The sequence below is a fragment of the Pongo abelii genome, chromosome 2, assembly GCF_028885655.2.
Source record: "Pongo abelii isolate AG06213 chromosome 2, NHGRI_mPonAbe1-v2.0_pri, whole genome shotgun sequence".
NCBI lineage: Eukaryota > Metazoa > Chordata > Mammalia > Primates > Hominidae > Pongo > Pongo abelii.
The window spans coordinates 108999170-109016937 of record NC_085928.1 but is presented as its reverse complement, the minus strand read 5'-3'; the positions used below and the strand labels follow the sequence as shown (position 1 = coordinate 109016937).

At 39.9% G+C, this 17768-nt stretch overlaps 1 protein-coding gene across 5 annotated transcripts in view; it reads left to right on the top strand.

The window, feature by feature from the left end:
• Positions 1-17768, top strand: part of LARS2 (leucyl-tRNA synthetase 2, mitochondrial) — a 161864-nt gene that overhangs the window by 76688 nt on the left and 67408 nt on the right. For all 5 annotated transcript variants that reach the window (NM_001133767.1, XM_009239114.4, XM_009239113.4 and 2 more), the window contains 2 exon segments: positions 8900-9007; positions 11115-11274. In NM_001133767.1, the coding sequence (NP_001127239.1) occupies positions 8900-9007; positions 11115-11274 (268 nt within the window).

The window sequence follows — 17768 nt, the reverse complement described above, 5'->3', positions numbered from 1 at the left end:
TTCCTGCTGACCTCCCAGATGTCCCCCACCAGTGCCTAGTCACATCTGTATATAGTCTCTATTAGGTCAATTCTCTACCATCATCTTATTTCCCTTAGCCCTGACTTCTTGCCCACACTCCAGTGTCCCTCCCTGTCAGGGAAATAAAGACAGCTATGCTTGGCACACGTACTCCAGAGTGTATGAGAATAAAAGAAAACTTCTGCAGTCTCTGGGTCAGCAACCTGCTCTGCAAAGGGAAAGGTTTTCATGTTTTGTTTCTAAGATGGAATGACTGCAAAGGAAAAATGGAAGAAATAATTTAATAGTATACTTCTTATGGTATATGGACAATGAAATACATTGTAAATTTGATCAGGAACCATAAAGATAGAAAAGCATTGTGTGTTCCTTTTGAACCCTGAGTGGCCTTTTTGAGCTCCTGTTTCTTGGGTGTACAGGTCTTCTTGAGGTGTCAGCCTGGACTCCATGGGAAGAGATGTATTTAGCCTCTTGTTGAGGGGTCTCAGGGATCGCTGCACAGGCCTGGTGAGTGTCACCAACGAACCTCTTTAGCTTGGAGAGTTATTTGAACTTCAAGGCTAGAAGAAACTTGAGAGATCATTTAGCTCGGGTCTCTTTTTAATCCCTGCCCTGATCTGAAAAACATAAAAGCAAATAAACAGAAAACCCCTCCTGCCTGCATTTACTGCTGCTTGAAATTGCAAAATCAATATGATGTCTAGAAACAAATTAAAATAAATGAATAAGGTGTTGCTTTATTTTGAGCAGCCCACATCATGTCCTCCTCACTCCTTCCCGGGGGCTGATTGCCATCCTGAGGTGTGTGTCCCATCCTTGAAAATTGCTGAGCCAGCCCACATCTTATTTTATAATTGAGGTGCCAAGAGCAGGGAAGGGCCAGAACCCAACTTGGGTCTCCTCAGTCCCAGTCCGGCATTCTTTTTTATTATTATTTGAGACCGAATCTCACTGTGTCTCCCAGGCTGGAGTGCAGTGGTACAATCTCGGCTCACTGCAACCTCCACCTCCCAGATTCAAGTGATTCTCCTGCTTCAGCCTCCTGAGTAGCTGGGATTACAGGCGCCTGCCACCATGCCCGGCTAATTTTTGTATTTTTAGTAGAGATGGGGTTTCACCTGCATTCTTTACCACTGCTCTTGGGGACAGTTCCCAAGCAACCGTGTATTTCTGAGAATCATGTGCAGACAATAGCCAGTCAGCGTGTGTTGCAGGAAGGCAGCGCATTAGCGATAGGAAATGCAGTAAGTACAGAATGGGCACAAATGGCCAGGTAATGGAAAGTGTGGTGATTAGAGGTTTTCTGTTTTGTTCTTGATGGAATTGACCCATTGTCCTCTCTGTCTTGCTTTTGTCATTATTTACTCCAATGCTCTGTCCTTACCCTGGGTTCTTCTGAGCCCAGCTGCAGAGAGACCAGTAAAGACCGATCCAGTGGCTGCTGCTACGAAGGAAGCAAATAGTCATTAACAGATACATACATGTCAATACTGTGTTTTTCAAAATAACCATTCTCTTATGCAGAGAGACACTTTTCCACAGCACCTTTCCACCTCTCTGTGTATTTGCTTACTGCTACCAGATGGCTAGCTCTAAGTGTCAGATTTGCTCAAAATAGAGACAGTAGAGCTGTAATAAGTTGAAAACTCAGGTAAAATACATTCTGTAGTTTTAAAAGAGTATATTAACAACATGCTTTTAACTATGTAAAAGCATATATACAAACACACATACTAGATTTTATCAATCCTGACATGATTAGTTTTAAATTGAATGCTCCATTAAGAAAGAAAAATGCTCTCAATATATTGTAAGATACCACTGATTGTAAGACATGTCCCAATGTCAGAGTTTTTGGGAAAATGTATGTCTTAGAATGAATAGAAGATGCGATATAAGTAGGATGGAAAGATATAAAACAAAATATTAGTAGTCATCTCCCTGGGTATTTTGACCAATTGTGGGTAATTGTTAATTTTCTTCTTCTCTTCCAAATTTTCCATAAAAAGATTATTGCTGGGCAAGGTGGCTCATGCCTGTAATCTCAACAAGGTGGCCAAGGTGGGTAGATCGCTTGAGCCCAGGAGTTCAAGACCAGCCTGGGCAACTGGCAAACCTCATCGCTACAAGAAATACAAAAATTAACTGCATGTGGTGGTGTTCACCTATAGTATGTACCTATAGTCCCAGCTACTCAGGAGGCTGAGGTGGGAGGATCACTTGAGCCCCAGGAGGTCGAGGCTGCAGTGAGCTGAGATCACTCCACTGCACTTCAGCCTGGGCGACAGAGTGAGACCCTGTCTCAAAAAAAAAAAAAAAAAAGAAAAAAAAAAGATTATTATCATTTTGATAATCATAAAATAAAACAGCATGATATCCAGGTTATATCATCATTTATTTACACATCTTCTTTAGACCTGAGTGTCTTAGAAAGGGATGGTCTTATGTTCTTGCAAATATTCAATCTATAGGGAGGCTTCCAACTTGAAGGTAAGTGAGTAGAATGTCCCCTGGGATGGCTGTTGCCATTTTGTTTTTCATGATTAGACCAATAAAAGCTTTCAGCCTTGCCCTCAAGACTCCCCTTTTTTCCTGGAATAAGACCACTTTTCAGGCAAGGATAGTCTAATGCCACAGATTAGGCTGAGGACAATTTTCAAGTTGTAGCTATTTGACTACTCCCTCCCTCTCCTGTGGGAGCCTCTTTCTTATCTTGTAGACCCAGGGGCAGGGAGGTGACATAGGTGGCTCTGAGAATCAGAAGCAATCTCATCAGACAGGTGGCTCTGTCATTAGGAGAGTTTGGCCTTCATCGTCTGCATTCTTAGCAGTGTGGTGGTGACATTTGAGAACCTGTAGTCACCTTCTCTCCAAAGTTAGTGGAATTAGAATTGTTCTGCTGCTGAAAAGATGGGTCAGAGGGGGAAAGAAAAGATGGATAAATGTAACCTGAGTGGATATATGGATAAGAAGAGATTAGTCAAATTGGCTGCTGCCATACTTCCTGATTCCCTTTACTGCATCCTTTTCCACAGAGCACGTACATGGAGCTGTGTAATGAAATCCCCAGGGCATTCCCTGATGGGCATACCTAGAAAGCACATCCTTCTTTTCTAGCACCAGTGACACCATTTACATGTATAGGAGTCCTTTTATTGGAAGCTATTCTATAAAGCACTTGGTTTGTCCCTCTCTTTCCCATAGCTCTGGGCTGTGCACTTGTATGTGTGGCTGCCTGGTGCCTCTTTTCCTCTTGCCCTGAAATCCCATGAAACCACACCTTGTTGGCAAGTCATATATCATTAGCAGGATGCATTGCTCAGAACGGATTATTTCCCTGCTGGGTTAACAGCACCTGCTTGGAATTGAGATTCTTGGATAGCACAATGGTATTTGCAAATAAATGTTTTGCATTGTGATGCTACAACAAATGGATTTTGCTTGGAATACATATCACATTTCAATGAGAGGTTGACACAGGGCTATCATAGGGAGGCTTTATTATATTTATGTATTTGTCATGTCTTCTCTAAAGTCAAACAAGGTAGACATCATGCCAAATGGGTTTTCTTGTCTTTTGTTTTTTTGAGACAGAGTCTCACTCTGTCACCCAGGCTGGAGTACAATTGCGCTATCTCGGCTCACTTTAACCTCCGCCTCCTGGGTTCAAGCGATTCTCCAGCCTCAGCCTCCCAAGCAGCTGAGATTGCAGGCACCCGCCACCATGCCCAGCTAATTTTTGTATTTTTGTTAGAGACTGGGTTTCACCATGTTGGTCAGGTTGGTCTCAAGCTCCTGACCTGGTGATCCGCCCGCCTCGACCTCCCAAAGTGCTGAGATTACAGGGGTGAGTCACTGTGCCGGGCCGGGTTTTTTTAATGTATAAATCTTCATGCCAGAGTCAAAGCAGGACAGGGGACTAGAGTGCGAGAGAAAGGTCATTCCTCCAGCATATTCTAGAGGGAATATCTATATTTTTAAACATCTTGCTGCCTTCATAATTGGTTTTCCATTTTTAGAACTTAAATATATATTGTGCCTTCCCCCCCCCCCCAAAATAAAGAAATTTTGGCAACAAGAATAAGTTTTAGAAAAATATATATAAATCATAATTCAAAAATAATTGCAAATCAAATCACACCGATTTATAAGTATGCTAAGTGTCAAGCTTTTAAAAAGTGTACATTTTAATTAGATGTTGTTGTTCAGTCTTGTGTCTTCCATTCTCTCAAATCTGTGTCCAGCTCTTAAGATTTTTGATTATCCACCCTTCCCTTAGTAGCTAATACATCCACTTGTTTTAAAGGGTCTGTACTTCTCAGTTTGCTTGCACTTTTCTTTACCTGGGTCTTCTAAAATGTATCATGTTTTCAACCCACTTTTTCTAGAATTCTCATTTGTGGTCATGTCGTACCTTGTTCTTAATGCTTCAGCTCAACTTTCTCTCTTAGGAAGTATGGATTTATTCTTAGTATTACTTCTGCTTCTTTGAAGAGAAAGTCATATTAGCCGTGTTATATTTAATCCTCTTTTTATCCCCAGCTTTTTAGTTTTAATCTTTCTCTCTCTTATTCCTGATTATATTTTGTATTACTAAAACCTTTTTGATTGGATGTTACTTCAGCCCATCTTTTATTGGTGCATGTTCTTAAACACTGGCTCACCTTGACTCATGAATGCCTAGTTCTGTTTCAATTTCTTCAAACATCTTCGTTCAGATGGTGTACCCTAGAGTGACAGTGGCAGTCTTTTCAGACACATCCTAGCACAAATGGATTTAAGGCCCCTTTGCAAACCACATTACTTCTATATAGGCCAAATAGCAACCACAGGGAAACTTTATGATCAGACGATCTGGATAATTCATTATCTTGGATCTGCTGCTGACGGAGTTTAGGGAAATCACATGACCTCTCAACCCCATTTTTAAAATTTATTAAGTGAGAGGCATTGAATAAGTTAATTATTTCCAAAGTGTTTCAAAGCCTTGGGAGTCGATAGGGAAGTATTGAGGAGTTAGAGGAGAGAAAGGGCATTTCTTTCAACTCTTACATATTGGGTTCCCTCAGATTTGATTTGAAAAAGGTTTCATAGCACTTTTAAAAAGAATCTGAAAACCTGATATTTTCCCAGGTTTTTGGATTCTGTGAGCCAGTGGGATTTTAAGATTGGCCGGTATATGGAAGAGGTACACATACCAGTCCTGTCTGCCAGATGTAAAGGCATGAAATGAGGCGAATACCATCTATCACTGTAATTACAACACTAAAAAAAAAAAAAAAGGAAGGATATAAACTAAACAAAAACCCCCAACAAACAAAAACAGCTCTTTAAACAGCTGTAGCACCATTACTACTCACATCTTATGCTGGTGGAGTCCTGGTCTGGGCCAGCCCAGGGTTGAAGGAGAGGTTATCAGCAGCTATTGGAAAAGGTACTTTCTGAAGCCCTGTTCATCAGAAAACAGTCATGAATCATGTGTTTATTATACAGTGGGGACCGAAAAGAGCTTGCAGAGTTGTTCGAGATGTTGATTTCATTTAGTTAATTTTAAAAATTTCTTTTAGTTTTTAAAAATATTCATAGATTTGGTTAGGTTTTAAGCAGGCATTGTTACAGAATTAGCATATGAAAACTTCACATTTCATACTGTTTGAATCTGTCATCTTCATCAAGATCTGAATATTTTAAGCAAGGTACCTCCATAAGAAGTTTCCCAGCCTTGATGATTACATCTAGAAGAAAAAGCACAATGAGAGGGTGAATATACTAGTGGCTCAGTAATGCTGCTAAAGGAATGGATGTAAAGTTGCTATCAGAATTGGATTCAGTCAGGGAGATCAAGCCAATTTTCAGATCATGTAATGTGGATTTGATATGATGGAAAGACATCAGATCCCATTAGACCACATATAGATTTGCTTGGAAGTTAAATGGAGCCTCATTGGTCTTTGGAGAGGAAAAGCTATTGGTCATTTTCAAAGTTTATAATATACTTGCATGCTTGTTGACATTTAAGACCCCCTACATTGCTCTAAAAATTGAAAAGCATTCTAGGGTACTTAATTTTATCAGAAGATTAATTGTTTATTAACATATTAGTATATAATTAACATATTCAAGATCTTCTACTTTTGCTACAATGACATCGAGGCATTACTATATCAGCTAATATAGGTATATATGTATCAGGATGTTGAAACTTTTATAATCCATTGATTTTAGTTAGGCAACTTGGTTGCAAACAACATAAAGTTACTCTGGTTAACTTAAGCCAAGGAGGAATTGATTAGAAGAGAATCAGGTTACTCACAGTTGAATGAGAAAGCTGGGGATCCAAGCTCAGGCAGAAATTAGGGGAGAACAACGGCACAGCCACAATGTTTTCCCAGAATGGTCTGGTTAAGCCGTTGCTGCCATTGGTACCAGCATCTCCAGCCTATCAATCTGGTGTGGCATTTAAGCCAGTTGATCCTGTGCCTCTGGGTCACCCCACAGTGTTCTGAAACTGTACTGAGCCTATGACTGGTTATACTCCTTAGTGTCAGTGGGGAAGGGAGTGGGATGTGGTGGCAAGTTTGTCCCCTTTCAAGCTGAATAATGAACCAAGAGACCTGAGTACAGTGGTCTCAGGCCTGGTTCCAATTAGCTAAGTGATATGGGGCAGATTGCTCTCTGCTGGGCCTGTCTGTCCTCATCTATAAAGAGGGGATTTTGATGACAATGTCAGCCCCATGGCTCTATGACCAGAGTCTTCCTTCTAGGAATAAAATAAAAATATAAATAAGATAATAGAAGCAGATGGATCTCTAATACATGCCTTTTAGTTAGAGTATGATAAGCTGAAACCGTCTGAAATACAGATAGGGGAAAGCTGAATTTAAGTACTATTGTTATAAAGTAGTAGTTGCATAGCAGAGTATCAGACTGAATATAGACTTGGGAGTCAGCTACATCTTGCTTCAAGTGTTGCTTCCACAGCTCTATCCTATACTTGTGGAGTGACTTGGGGAAAAGTTCTGAGACTTGTTTCCTCATCTGGGACATGGAGTATTGCTACTTGACTTGTGCTGTTGATGTGAAGATTAAATGAGGCAACATACATAAAAGTGCCTGGTACTTAGGAAGTATTCTACAAAGGTTATTACTTCCCTTCCCAGATGTCTGGGGATCTGCTTCTGTAGTACTGCTCTCTAATTCTCTCCCTTGAGTACAAGGAATTAAATGGTAATTTAATGAGCATTTGCCCAAGATAAGGCACAGTTCTAGGCTTTGGGCCAGGCCCTGTGTGGAATATAAAGAAAAATCAGTTTGCAGTTGAACCATAGAGATCACAGGCTAACATTTCCCTGTGCCATACTTTCCAAATTCAGATCAGGAGCACTGTGGGATTAAGAGTTGCAGCCTACACAATACCAAACTTAGCAGTTATGTTTTTGTCATTGTTGTTGCTTTACATTTTTATTGTAAAATGAAATATGCGTGATCATACAAAACAAGTATATAGTTAGTCTGTTGAATTATTTTAAAGCAATAGTTTGCATAGATGACAAATATGAAAGATGCTTTGGGGGGGTGTGTGTGTGTGTGTGTGTGTGTGTGTGTTTGTTTTTTTTGTTTTGTTTTGTTTTTTTTTTTTTTTGAGACAGAGTCTTGCTCTGTCACCCAGGCTGCAGTACAGTGGTGTAATCTTGGCTGACTGCAACCTCTGCTCCAGGGTTCAAGCAATTCTCCTGCCTCAGCCTCCCAAGTACCCAGGACTACAGGCAAGCACCACCACGCCTTGCTAATTTTTGTATTTTTAGTAGAGACGGGGTTTCAACATGTTGGCCAGGCTGGTCTCAAACACCTGACCTCAGGTGATCCACCCACCTCAGCCTCCCAAAGTGCTGATATTACAGGTGTGAGCCACTGCACCTGGCCTGTTGTTTTTTTTATCATACATTAACATAAGAATCTTTGTGCTGTAGCAGAAAGAACACTGTTAGTAAATCTAGGTTCTAGTCCTGGCTCATCAATTCCTATTACCTTGCATGGGCCACATAACCTGTTATAACATAAGTTTATTCATCTGAAAATGAGCTACCATACCAGAGTGTGAGAAGAGATATATGAAAAGCACTTTATGAATTATAAAACACCAAACAAAGCATCGTTATATTGCCTCTATTAACCATCATATAAAGGAATTTAAAATTGGGATCTTCACATTACAAATATGATTGACTTTTAAATCCATCTGTTGAAGGAACACATCTCATTATCAAATAAGGGCTGGTATGTGCTTGAGGCCATAGAGAATAATTTATATAAAGACCTCCATTTTAAAGGAATTTAGGATTAAAAGTAGACAAGTTGGAAATCAGTGTGTGTTTCTAATGGCAAATGTTTATACAAATTAATGTCATGTTTCCCTTATATATTTATAAAATTAATACTTTTTAAATGCAAAGGTAAAATTTATAATGTCCTATGTATGATATTGTTTAGTTGTGGAACACTCATGAATGACTTAGAGTTTCAAAATTCATAAACTTGAACTTAATTTTTTTAGTTCCTAGACTATGGGAGAGAACGTACTAAACACACTTGCCAAAGATGTGAATTATGACCTTTGTTAATTTTCTTCTTTCCGTGAAACCTTGACTCACTCGGGACAGCGAAATTGGTCAAACCCATCTCACTGAACTGAGTCATAATGAATGCATCTGTTTCTAACCTTTCCTGGCTCCCTCTGACTTAGTGAACAAGGAGAGAGCTAAATCCTGAATCTTCTTTAGTGTCCCTGCTTTTCCTACCTGAACAAGCCGCAAATCATTTGCTTTTTCTTAAATAAGTCTTGTGCCTCTACTTCTTTGTTCTCCTTTCATTTGCACAGGCCATGCAGGACGCGTTGGCAGACCTTCCAGAATGGTATGGAATAAAAGGCATGCAAGCCCACTGGATCGGGGACTGTGTGGGCTGCCACCTGGACTTCACATTAAAGGTGATTAAGTAATAGCAGCTCCAGCAATTCATGATCACAAATCTCCTCTACATTTGGGACTTATTGAGTAAATCAGCAACTTGGGACTCCACAGCACCACAGTCCAAACATGCACAATTTAAAATTTTCTAGTAGCCACATTTTTTAAAAGTGCAAAGAACAGGTGAAATGAATTTCAATAACATTTTATTTAACCCATTACAACCAAAATGATTCCATTTCAAGATGAGCTCAATAAAAAATGATTTATTTAAGAAAGAGTTTACATTTTAGTACAGTCTTTGAAATCTGTGTTCTACATTTATAGTATATACTAGCCATATTTCAAGTGCTATGATTCATAGCCACATATTGCTACTGGCTACCATATTGGACAGCACAGACACAGAGGGTCTTCAGGGGTCCATGAACTCCCTGAAATTTCATGTGCAAAATGTTTGGGCATTTTCCTGAGCAATGGGTCCATTACTTTCATTGTAGTCTCAAAGGGGTTCATGTCACAAAGCAGATTAAAAGCCAGGGAAGCAGAAGCTAACTGTGACATCATTTCAAAACTAGATACAGCTTAGGGATTGTGTTTGAAACTGCTGCGGAAACACTGCTGAAAGGTCACAACATAAGGCCCACCTATTCTAGAAGGGGTCCCTAAAACTTCTCTGTCTCTACTGACTAGAGAGTTGTTCTATGGATTTTTTTTTACCTAGGTGTTCTTTTTTTATCCTTCTGATTTCTCCTTCTGTCATCAAGACTTTTCTGCTCTGTTCATTTAGCGTCAAACCTGCCCTCACCTTCGTCCCCGTCAAAACCTTTAGGAGGAGGAAGCAGCAGCTGAGACAAAGTTAACCTTCCTTTCTAGACTCTTGCCTGCTGACAACCATACCTGGTGTCTGCAAGCACCTGCCGCTTGCCACTGAGCTCATAATTCCCTGTGCAGCCTCCTCACAAAAGTGATCCAACTTACTCCAACTGCAAACATGGAAAGCCTCCCATAAGGGAGTGTGTACTTTGGAAACATTTCTATAACAAATCCTGGACTGAGCTTTTCCTCTTACTGCTTTCCCAAAAAGGTGGCGAGAGTTCTGAAATTCAGTCCTGCTGTGACTTGTGTTTAAATCTGCAAGGCCATCTCTTTCAGGGCCTTTGCATTTGCCTGAGTCTGGTCCTCATGTCGAAGGCCTTTGCTTCTTAACTAGCGTTCAGTGTGGGTCTCTGGGCCTGCCAGCTACTGTGTGTGGAATATCTTCTACACTTTCTTCTTTGCCCAACATTTTACTGTGAACATATTTTTATCTCCATTCCTGGACCCACCTGAAAATGAGATGGGGCAACATAGTGTCTCAGGAAGGAAGCATCTCAGTCGTACAGGGTAGGCCAAATCTATGCCTCTTTGTCCCCAATTCTGGCTCCATAGGTGACACCTAATTGGCAGTTAGGCCACATGGTAGACTGTCTTTTAGTTCATCATTGGTACTCTGTCAATGTGTTTGAATAAATGAATGAAGGAAGTAGCACCTGTCCACTCTGTGTCCTCCATGTCTGTCACATTAATTGGCACTCAGTGGATGGCTAATGTGTGCCTCTTCCTTAAAAGGCATTTTAACCAGCTCTAGGGACTCATAGTCATGAACTCAGCTCAGGCCATCCTTTCTCTCTTCAAAACAGTAATAACCTTGGTGCCTGTTTTTCTTGTTAGAAAGGTAGATGCCTCTATTTTTTTTTACTCTACCCTTATATCCTTGAAGAAAATACAGCTTCTTTTCTCAGAACACAAACACTATAACACTAATAGTTATTTTTGATTTGTAAACAAAGGAGCCAGAAAAACCAGGAAAGTATCTTTCTGAGCATTCTTGGACCACCTTCAACTTGGGAATGCCTGCATGCCTGGTGTGGGGCAAGTGGTAGGGGGTGTTTCTGAAAGAGGAACTGTGATCCTCTTCTCAGCTTCTGCCAGGCACCATCTCAATCCCCACATCCCTGGCCCAATGGTCAGAGCTATGGTCACTGTGGGGGAATGAGGAGGGAAGGGGAAGGGGATACAGTTAGGGAGCAACACAGCCCAAAGGGAGGACTGAGAAATGACATCACTGTTCTTTCCTACCACCAGGTTCATGGGCAAGCCACGGGAGAAAAGCTGACTGCCTATACGGCCACCCCTGAAGCCATTTATGGCACCTCCCACGTGGCCATCTCGCCCAGCCACAGACTCCTACACGGGCACAGCTCTCTGAAGGAAGCCTTGAGGATGGCCCTTGTCCCTGGCAAAGGTGAGTTGGCAAGTTATGGCTCAGGTGGTAGGATTGCTACCTTACATTTGGATGGCACCTCCCAGAGTTCAAGGTCCTTTCCTGTATATCATCTTGCATGGGTTGTTCTTTGCCTTAGCCTTATTTTTTATGTTTTTATTTTGAAACATGAGGATAAAAAAGAGCTCTGAAAATATTTTTATTACCCCTGGTATTCTCCATGAGTTACTAGTTTGTCTGTGTCTTGAGCTTCTGATTGAAAGCTCAGCTCTCTCCCTTTCAGTATAATCTAAAGTTCTTTTCTCCTAGTTATAAATTAGGAGAAGATATAGGAATCTATTCGATTAGGAATAGAATCTTCTTATAATTTATAATTTCACCATCAACTAAAACTACACTGTCAGAGACCAGAGGAAAGCCATAAGAATGAGAGCAAAGTTTTCCAACTCAATTTTATTGTTTTAAAGAATTCATGTGGTCATCTGAGCAGTGTCCTGCTCCATATGGATTTTTAACATACCTGCTTTATGAATGGATCAAGCTGACCTAGAATTGGCATATCAAGTTGTACTTGGTCTGTGAAGATTTGAAGATTCTGTGGTTGCAAGCAACAGATTCCATCTCTGACTAACCCAGAGGAAAGGGGGAACACATTGGAAGGCTGTGGGGAAGACCGTTGCTAGAGGAACAGCTGAAGAGCCAGTCCAAAAGAGGACTTGGAGAGTGCAGTCCCAAGAGTTTGGAGAGCAGGAACTCACAGACAGTCCCCTGAGTGCCACTGTCAGTAATTCACCTCTAACCCCGCCTTCAGTGCCTGAAGCACTTGGTTCAAGACTCCTCTCGCAGGGAAAGGTGTTTGACTGCTGTAACTGGGGCCCCCAGCCGCTTTCTTGGCAAAGAGAGGCCAGGCACCTTCCTTGGTAGACCACAAAGATTGTCCCCAGGGAGGGAGGGGGAGCTCTCCAAAACAAACTTGAGGGCTCTTACCAGATAAGGGGATATGAAGCCTGGGTAGGCAAAAAGAAGTCCATTCTAAGTTAGAAATAAGTCTCTAAAGTAATTTAAATATTTCCACAAATATCTCATCCCTATTCTCTTTCATGAACTATAAACTTCAACCCAAAGTATACAATCTGAATTATTGGGGTCTGAAATAGCATTTGACTAAAAAAATGTTTTGGATGATGATATTAAGTTGCCATCTCTGAAATGACCAGAATGAAACATTTCCTAATATTAGGTTGGAGAGATAGACAATGTCATCCCAATTTCTATCTGCTTAAGACTTTGTTTACTTAGACCATTAAAGCCGTATTCAAATCGATGAGCACTTTCTAAAGAGCTTGCTGCGTGCACTCTTGGTGGGGCATAGATGAGCCATTCCAGTCTTAACTGGATGCCCCAGAGAGGCAGAACAGAGGACAGCCAGATGCATATGCCACTCGCCCCACACAAGGCAGATGTCACCTCTCAGTTTCACCTCTTTGCAATATGCATTGAAATAGAGAAAAGAGTCTTTTGAGTTAAAATTTCTATGCGTGCTTATAAAGCCCAATATAGCTATCTCTCTCAGGTTTATTTTCTCTCCTTGCTCAAAAGAAAACCTGGGTATGTTTCAACTGTTTAGTTTAAAGGGAAATCTCATAGTTTTACTGTCATGAGCAATTTGATATTCCTTGAGGGCTATGGTGGCTGAATAATATCTAAAATTGAAAAACTAAAACATGTAAACATCTCTAGCCCTTATATTTTCTCTTATGGCTAATTTGGGGACACAAATGAAAATAAGGTACTATTAATAGGGGAGCTATAATTTGTTAATGAGCTAACAAATTATAGAGGATGGAGTTCCTGAGATGAAAGGCACTGTATAAATTCAAAACATTTTCATATGTAGGAAATGGAGAAATTTTTTTAGTACACGCAAACAGCACTGTTTTCATGAACACATGGATATCGACACACCTGACCTGGCCTAGTCATTTCATTTTGGCAAATTTAGTGCCAAGTGTAATGTTCCATTTGTAGGGCTCATTAGTTACTTTCTCCCCTCTTTTTAATAATCTCTGAAATTATTCCAAATGGAACATTACACTTGGCAGTAAAATTTTCCAATTCTAATTTTCAGAGTAGAAATACTCTTTTTCAGATGTCAATATATTCAAAATCTCTAGACTAATTTGCACATCAAGTCCCTGGATTTTTGACATCGTAGTCACAGAAGGCCAGTACAGTGCATTGAGTGTAATACAATGTTCCCAAAAGGTGAATTCAGATTACCTAGGAATGTATGATTTATGCCTCTTCTGGCCTTTGGGATTACATTTTAAACCAGGATGTTGTATCACTGCTGTCATTTACCATTGCTGACCACCTCATTTTTTTTCATTGAATGTCAGATTTTAAGGATGATTTGTGTTAAAGCAGTGACCACCGAGTGTCATGGCAGAACACAGTTGTGACTAAATTTATCACTTGCAGGAGTTTCAATTCTCAAACATGAGCTCCTGTAGTTGCTAAGTTTATTTCTACATATCAGCTCCTGATTTGGCCTGAGATGACCAAGATTCTGGTCCTAGATCCATCCATATGACTTAAGGAAGGTCACGTAAGCTTTGTAAGTTTAGCCTTCCTGGCAGAGCACGTATTGGGGCTGTCAGCCAAGGTGGTCTTGGAGGACCTTGTGGGTAGAGAAGGAGCTTTGAGGGGCCCTGTGGAGGAGAGTGACACATGTGGCCAGGGCGATGCTAGAGTGGCAGGCTGACTGACCCCATTAATTGTGGAAAGAGATGGTGAGGCCCCCAGAACAGCAGGGGTCAGGATGGAGGGAGGGAACAGGTCTGAGAAGTCTGTGGAAGGCTGCGAGGGTGGAGGATCCCTAGATGATTTCTTGATTTCTAGCCTGGCCAACTGGGTTGCCGAGGTTATTGACTAAATGTACTGTTTTGTGCTTAGCATCCTTAATTTGGCACAGATTCCTTTAAGAGAGGAAAAAAAGCAAGGTGCTCCCCTAGAGCTCTTGAAATTTAGTTTATTTCCATAATCATTGACGTCGCCTCCTTTTCTCAGCTGACCAAATCTGACTTAAGTCATGTTATGTAAGCTCTGACTTGATAGGAACTAGAAACCATAAAAGGCATCAATGAGGAAATATCATCAGAATTCTAGAAGCTGTTCTGTCTTTTCCTGAAATCTTTTCTTGCATTCCTAATATTAAAATATTCAAACCCTGGGGCTTTGGAACCCCACACTTCAGCTCTGAGTCACCAACTATCTACACAATGCATTTTTTGCTGAAGGGGCAGATGAGGTCTCTCTAAAGGACAACTTGGAACTCTGTTGTTATTGACACATTACAGGCACATTAGAGAGGAAAAGCCTCCCTGGAAGCCCCAGGAGATTAAGTAATAATTAATTGCTCACTATTGTTTTGCCCTTGTCTCCATAGTATCCATATGGGGTGAGGACAAAGGGTGAGAGCAGATCTGTAATTCTGGGGTAATGGTTTGGTTTTCCATCAAACTGTTTCAAGTAGAATTCTTTGATGTTATGTGAAGGGAAAAGCTTCTGTGCTCAAAAAATCTGGAATAAACAAAAATAAACAGGTATCTTTGCTTTGGACTTCTCAGAACCTTTGCTGTGCTAATGTGCACTGCGACTGTCTGAGAGAGGAAGTCATAGGCACTCTTGTCACACCCAGTTGACCACGGAGCCCTGTTTCCATGCAGTATCCCTAGGAACTAGTTATATGGACTGCTGCCTTGGTGAACACCAAATGAAAGTCATTTATCTGTTTTTCCAGAGGGTGTGAGAGACCTGCCTTCTTTCCAGTGGGTGCCCTGAGGGCAAAGGACAGATACCTTTTTGTCCGGAATGTTTCCTTTGTAATTACTGAAGTGTTTTGCTGTTATCTAACTACTATTGTGAAATGCTTCAGTTTCTTCAGATTTGACTTTCTTGGATTCCTGCATCACATCACTAGCACAGGAGTGATTACTGAACACGTTAGTAATTAGGAAGGAAACAAGAAATATGGAGAACGCTAGAGACCTATTCAGGAACTTTGGATTTTAATTGTGTTGTTTCTAGGAAATAGATTTTGACCAGGTATAGCATGTGAGCTGCTACCATGCATTCATTGCAAATCTGCTAATATTTAAGTTCAAAGACCAATTTTTGTCCCAACTGAGAAACTGGTATAATATAACTTTCGCATGTAATAAGAAGCAGTTCAACTCTTTCAAGCAGTACACTACATTTTTTTATATTACTTTCTTTTGTAACAACTAAGCATACCATATAATAACCTACTTAATATATACAATTCCATGGTTTTTAATATATTCACAAATTTATACAACCATCCCCACAGTCAATTTTAGAACATTTTCATCATCCCAAAAAGAAATCTCAGACCCTCTGGGCAGTCATCCCTCCCCGATTCTTGCCTAATCTCCAGCCCTAGGCAATCACTAATCTACCATCTGTCTCTGTAGATCTGCCTATTCTGGACATTTCATGGAAATGGAATCAAATATAATATTTGTCATCTTATTGTCTGGCTCCTTTCACTTAGCATAATGTTTTCTTTCCTTTTTTATTTCCAAGTAATACTTCATTGTATGGATAGGCCACATTTTATTTATCCATTTTATTAATTGATGGACATTTGGGTTATTTCTACTTTTTTACTATTGTTATAAATAATGCTTCTATGAACATTAATAAAGATTTTTGTGTGGATGTATGTTTTTATTGCTTTGGCAATATACCTAGGGGTAGAATTGCTGGGCCATGAAGTTTAAGGAACTGCCAGACTATTCTCCAAAGTGGCTTCACCATTTTACATTCCCACCAGCAGTGTATGAGAATTCCAGTTTCTCCACATCATTACCAACACTTCTTATTGTCTGTGGTCATTTTGATTATGGTCATCCTAGTGAATATGATGTGATACCTCAGTGTACTTTTAATTTGCATTTCCCTGATGGCTAACATTCTCAAGCATCTTTTCATGTGTTTATTGGCCATTTATATGTCTTCTTTGGGGAAATGTCTATTCAGTTCTCTTGTCCCTTTTAAAAAATTCATTTTAATTTTAATTTTTAATTTTAGTTTGTCTTTTTATTATTTTAACCATTTTTTATATATTCTAGATACTAGTCTCTTATCAGATACGTAATTTACTAAGTTGTTCTCCACTTCTGAGAGTTTGTCTTCATGGTGCCCTTTGAAGCACAAGTTTTTCATTTTGATGAAATTCAGTTTGTTTATTTTTTCTTTTGTTGCTTTTGCTTTTGGTGTTATATCTAAAACACTGTTGCCTAATAAAAGGCCACAAAGATTTATACGTATTTTATTTTCTAAGAGTTTTATAGTTTTAGATCTTACAGTTGGATCTTTAATCCATTTGGAGTTAATTTTTGTATATGGCATGAAGTAAGGGTCCAACTTCATTCTTTTGCACATGGTCATGTTACTTTTTAACTCACGTTCCCACATTACCTTAAAAGTCAGGCTGCTTCTGCCTCTTTATTTTCTGACCTTCACTTAATATGCTATCAGAAAACATTTCTGTGTTTTTATGCAGGCTTCACAATTGTGTTTTAATCCATACATAATGTCCTATCAACTCAATGTACGTTAATATCCTAAATCTTTCCCGTCATGTTGAACACTGGGCTTTTTTCATGGTTGGGGCTATTATGGAGGTAACTGCTGTGACCATTTATGTCCACATGGCTCTCTGCTTCATAGAATTTCCCTTAGGAGATATTCCCAAGTGTGGGGTTTTTTTGGTCAAAAGTTACAAAAATTTTTCTATTTTTCTATTATTGATTTCTATTTCTACATGGTTTCTGAAAGGGTTATATCAATTTATAGTGCCATATCCAATGATGTATGCATTTCACAGCAACTTCACAAACATTAGTGTCACCTTGCTAAAATGTTTTGCTAACTTATCAGATATAAAATGATAATACTGCAAGATCACTCTAATTTTCATCTCTTTTTAAAAACTAATTTGTTTTTTAAAGTCCAAGTGATATACATATATTATATGAAAAGTCAAAGAGTACTAATAATAACAAGAACAATAAAAGCAGCCTCCTTACCCAAACACTTTTATTTTAGGTATATGTTTCGTAGGATACAAGTTCAGTGGCTATGACAGAGGCTTAAACAGGAGTTTATTCTACCTACATGAAACTCTTGAGCATGTGTGATAAGTCTACTTTGTGTGTGGTTAGGGCAGTTATCCTCTGTCTTGTCTTCCTGCTCTGCCCTTCTAGAGTCTTGTCCTTCTCTGTGTTTCTAAGTTGGTCTACACTTGATCTGCGTTCCAGTGAAGTAAGAAGTGGGGAAGGGTGGGGAGAAGCGCATGCTCCTTCCCTTTGAGGCCATGACCTAGCAGTTGCTTCTGCACATCCTCCATGGCCACACCTAGCTGCAAGGGAGGCTGAACAGTGCTTCCATTAGCTAAACACAATAGCCATGTGTCCAACTCAACATTC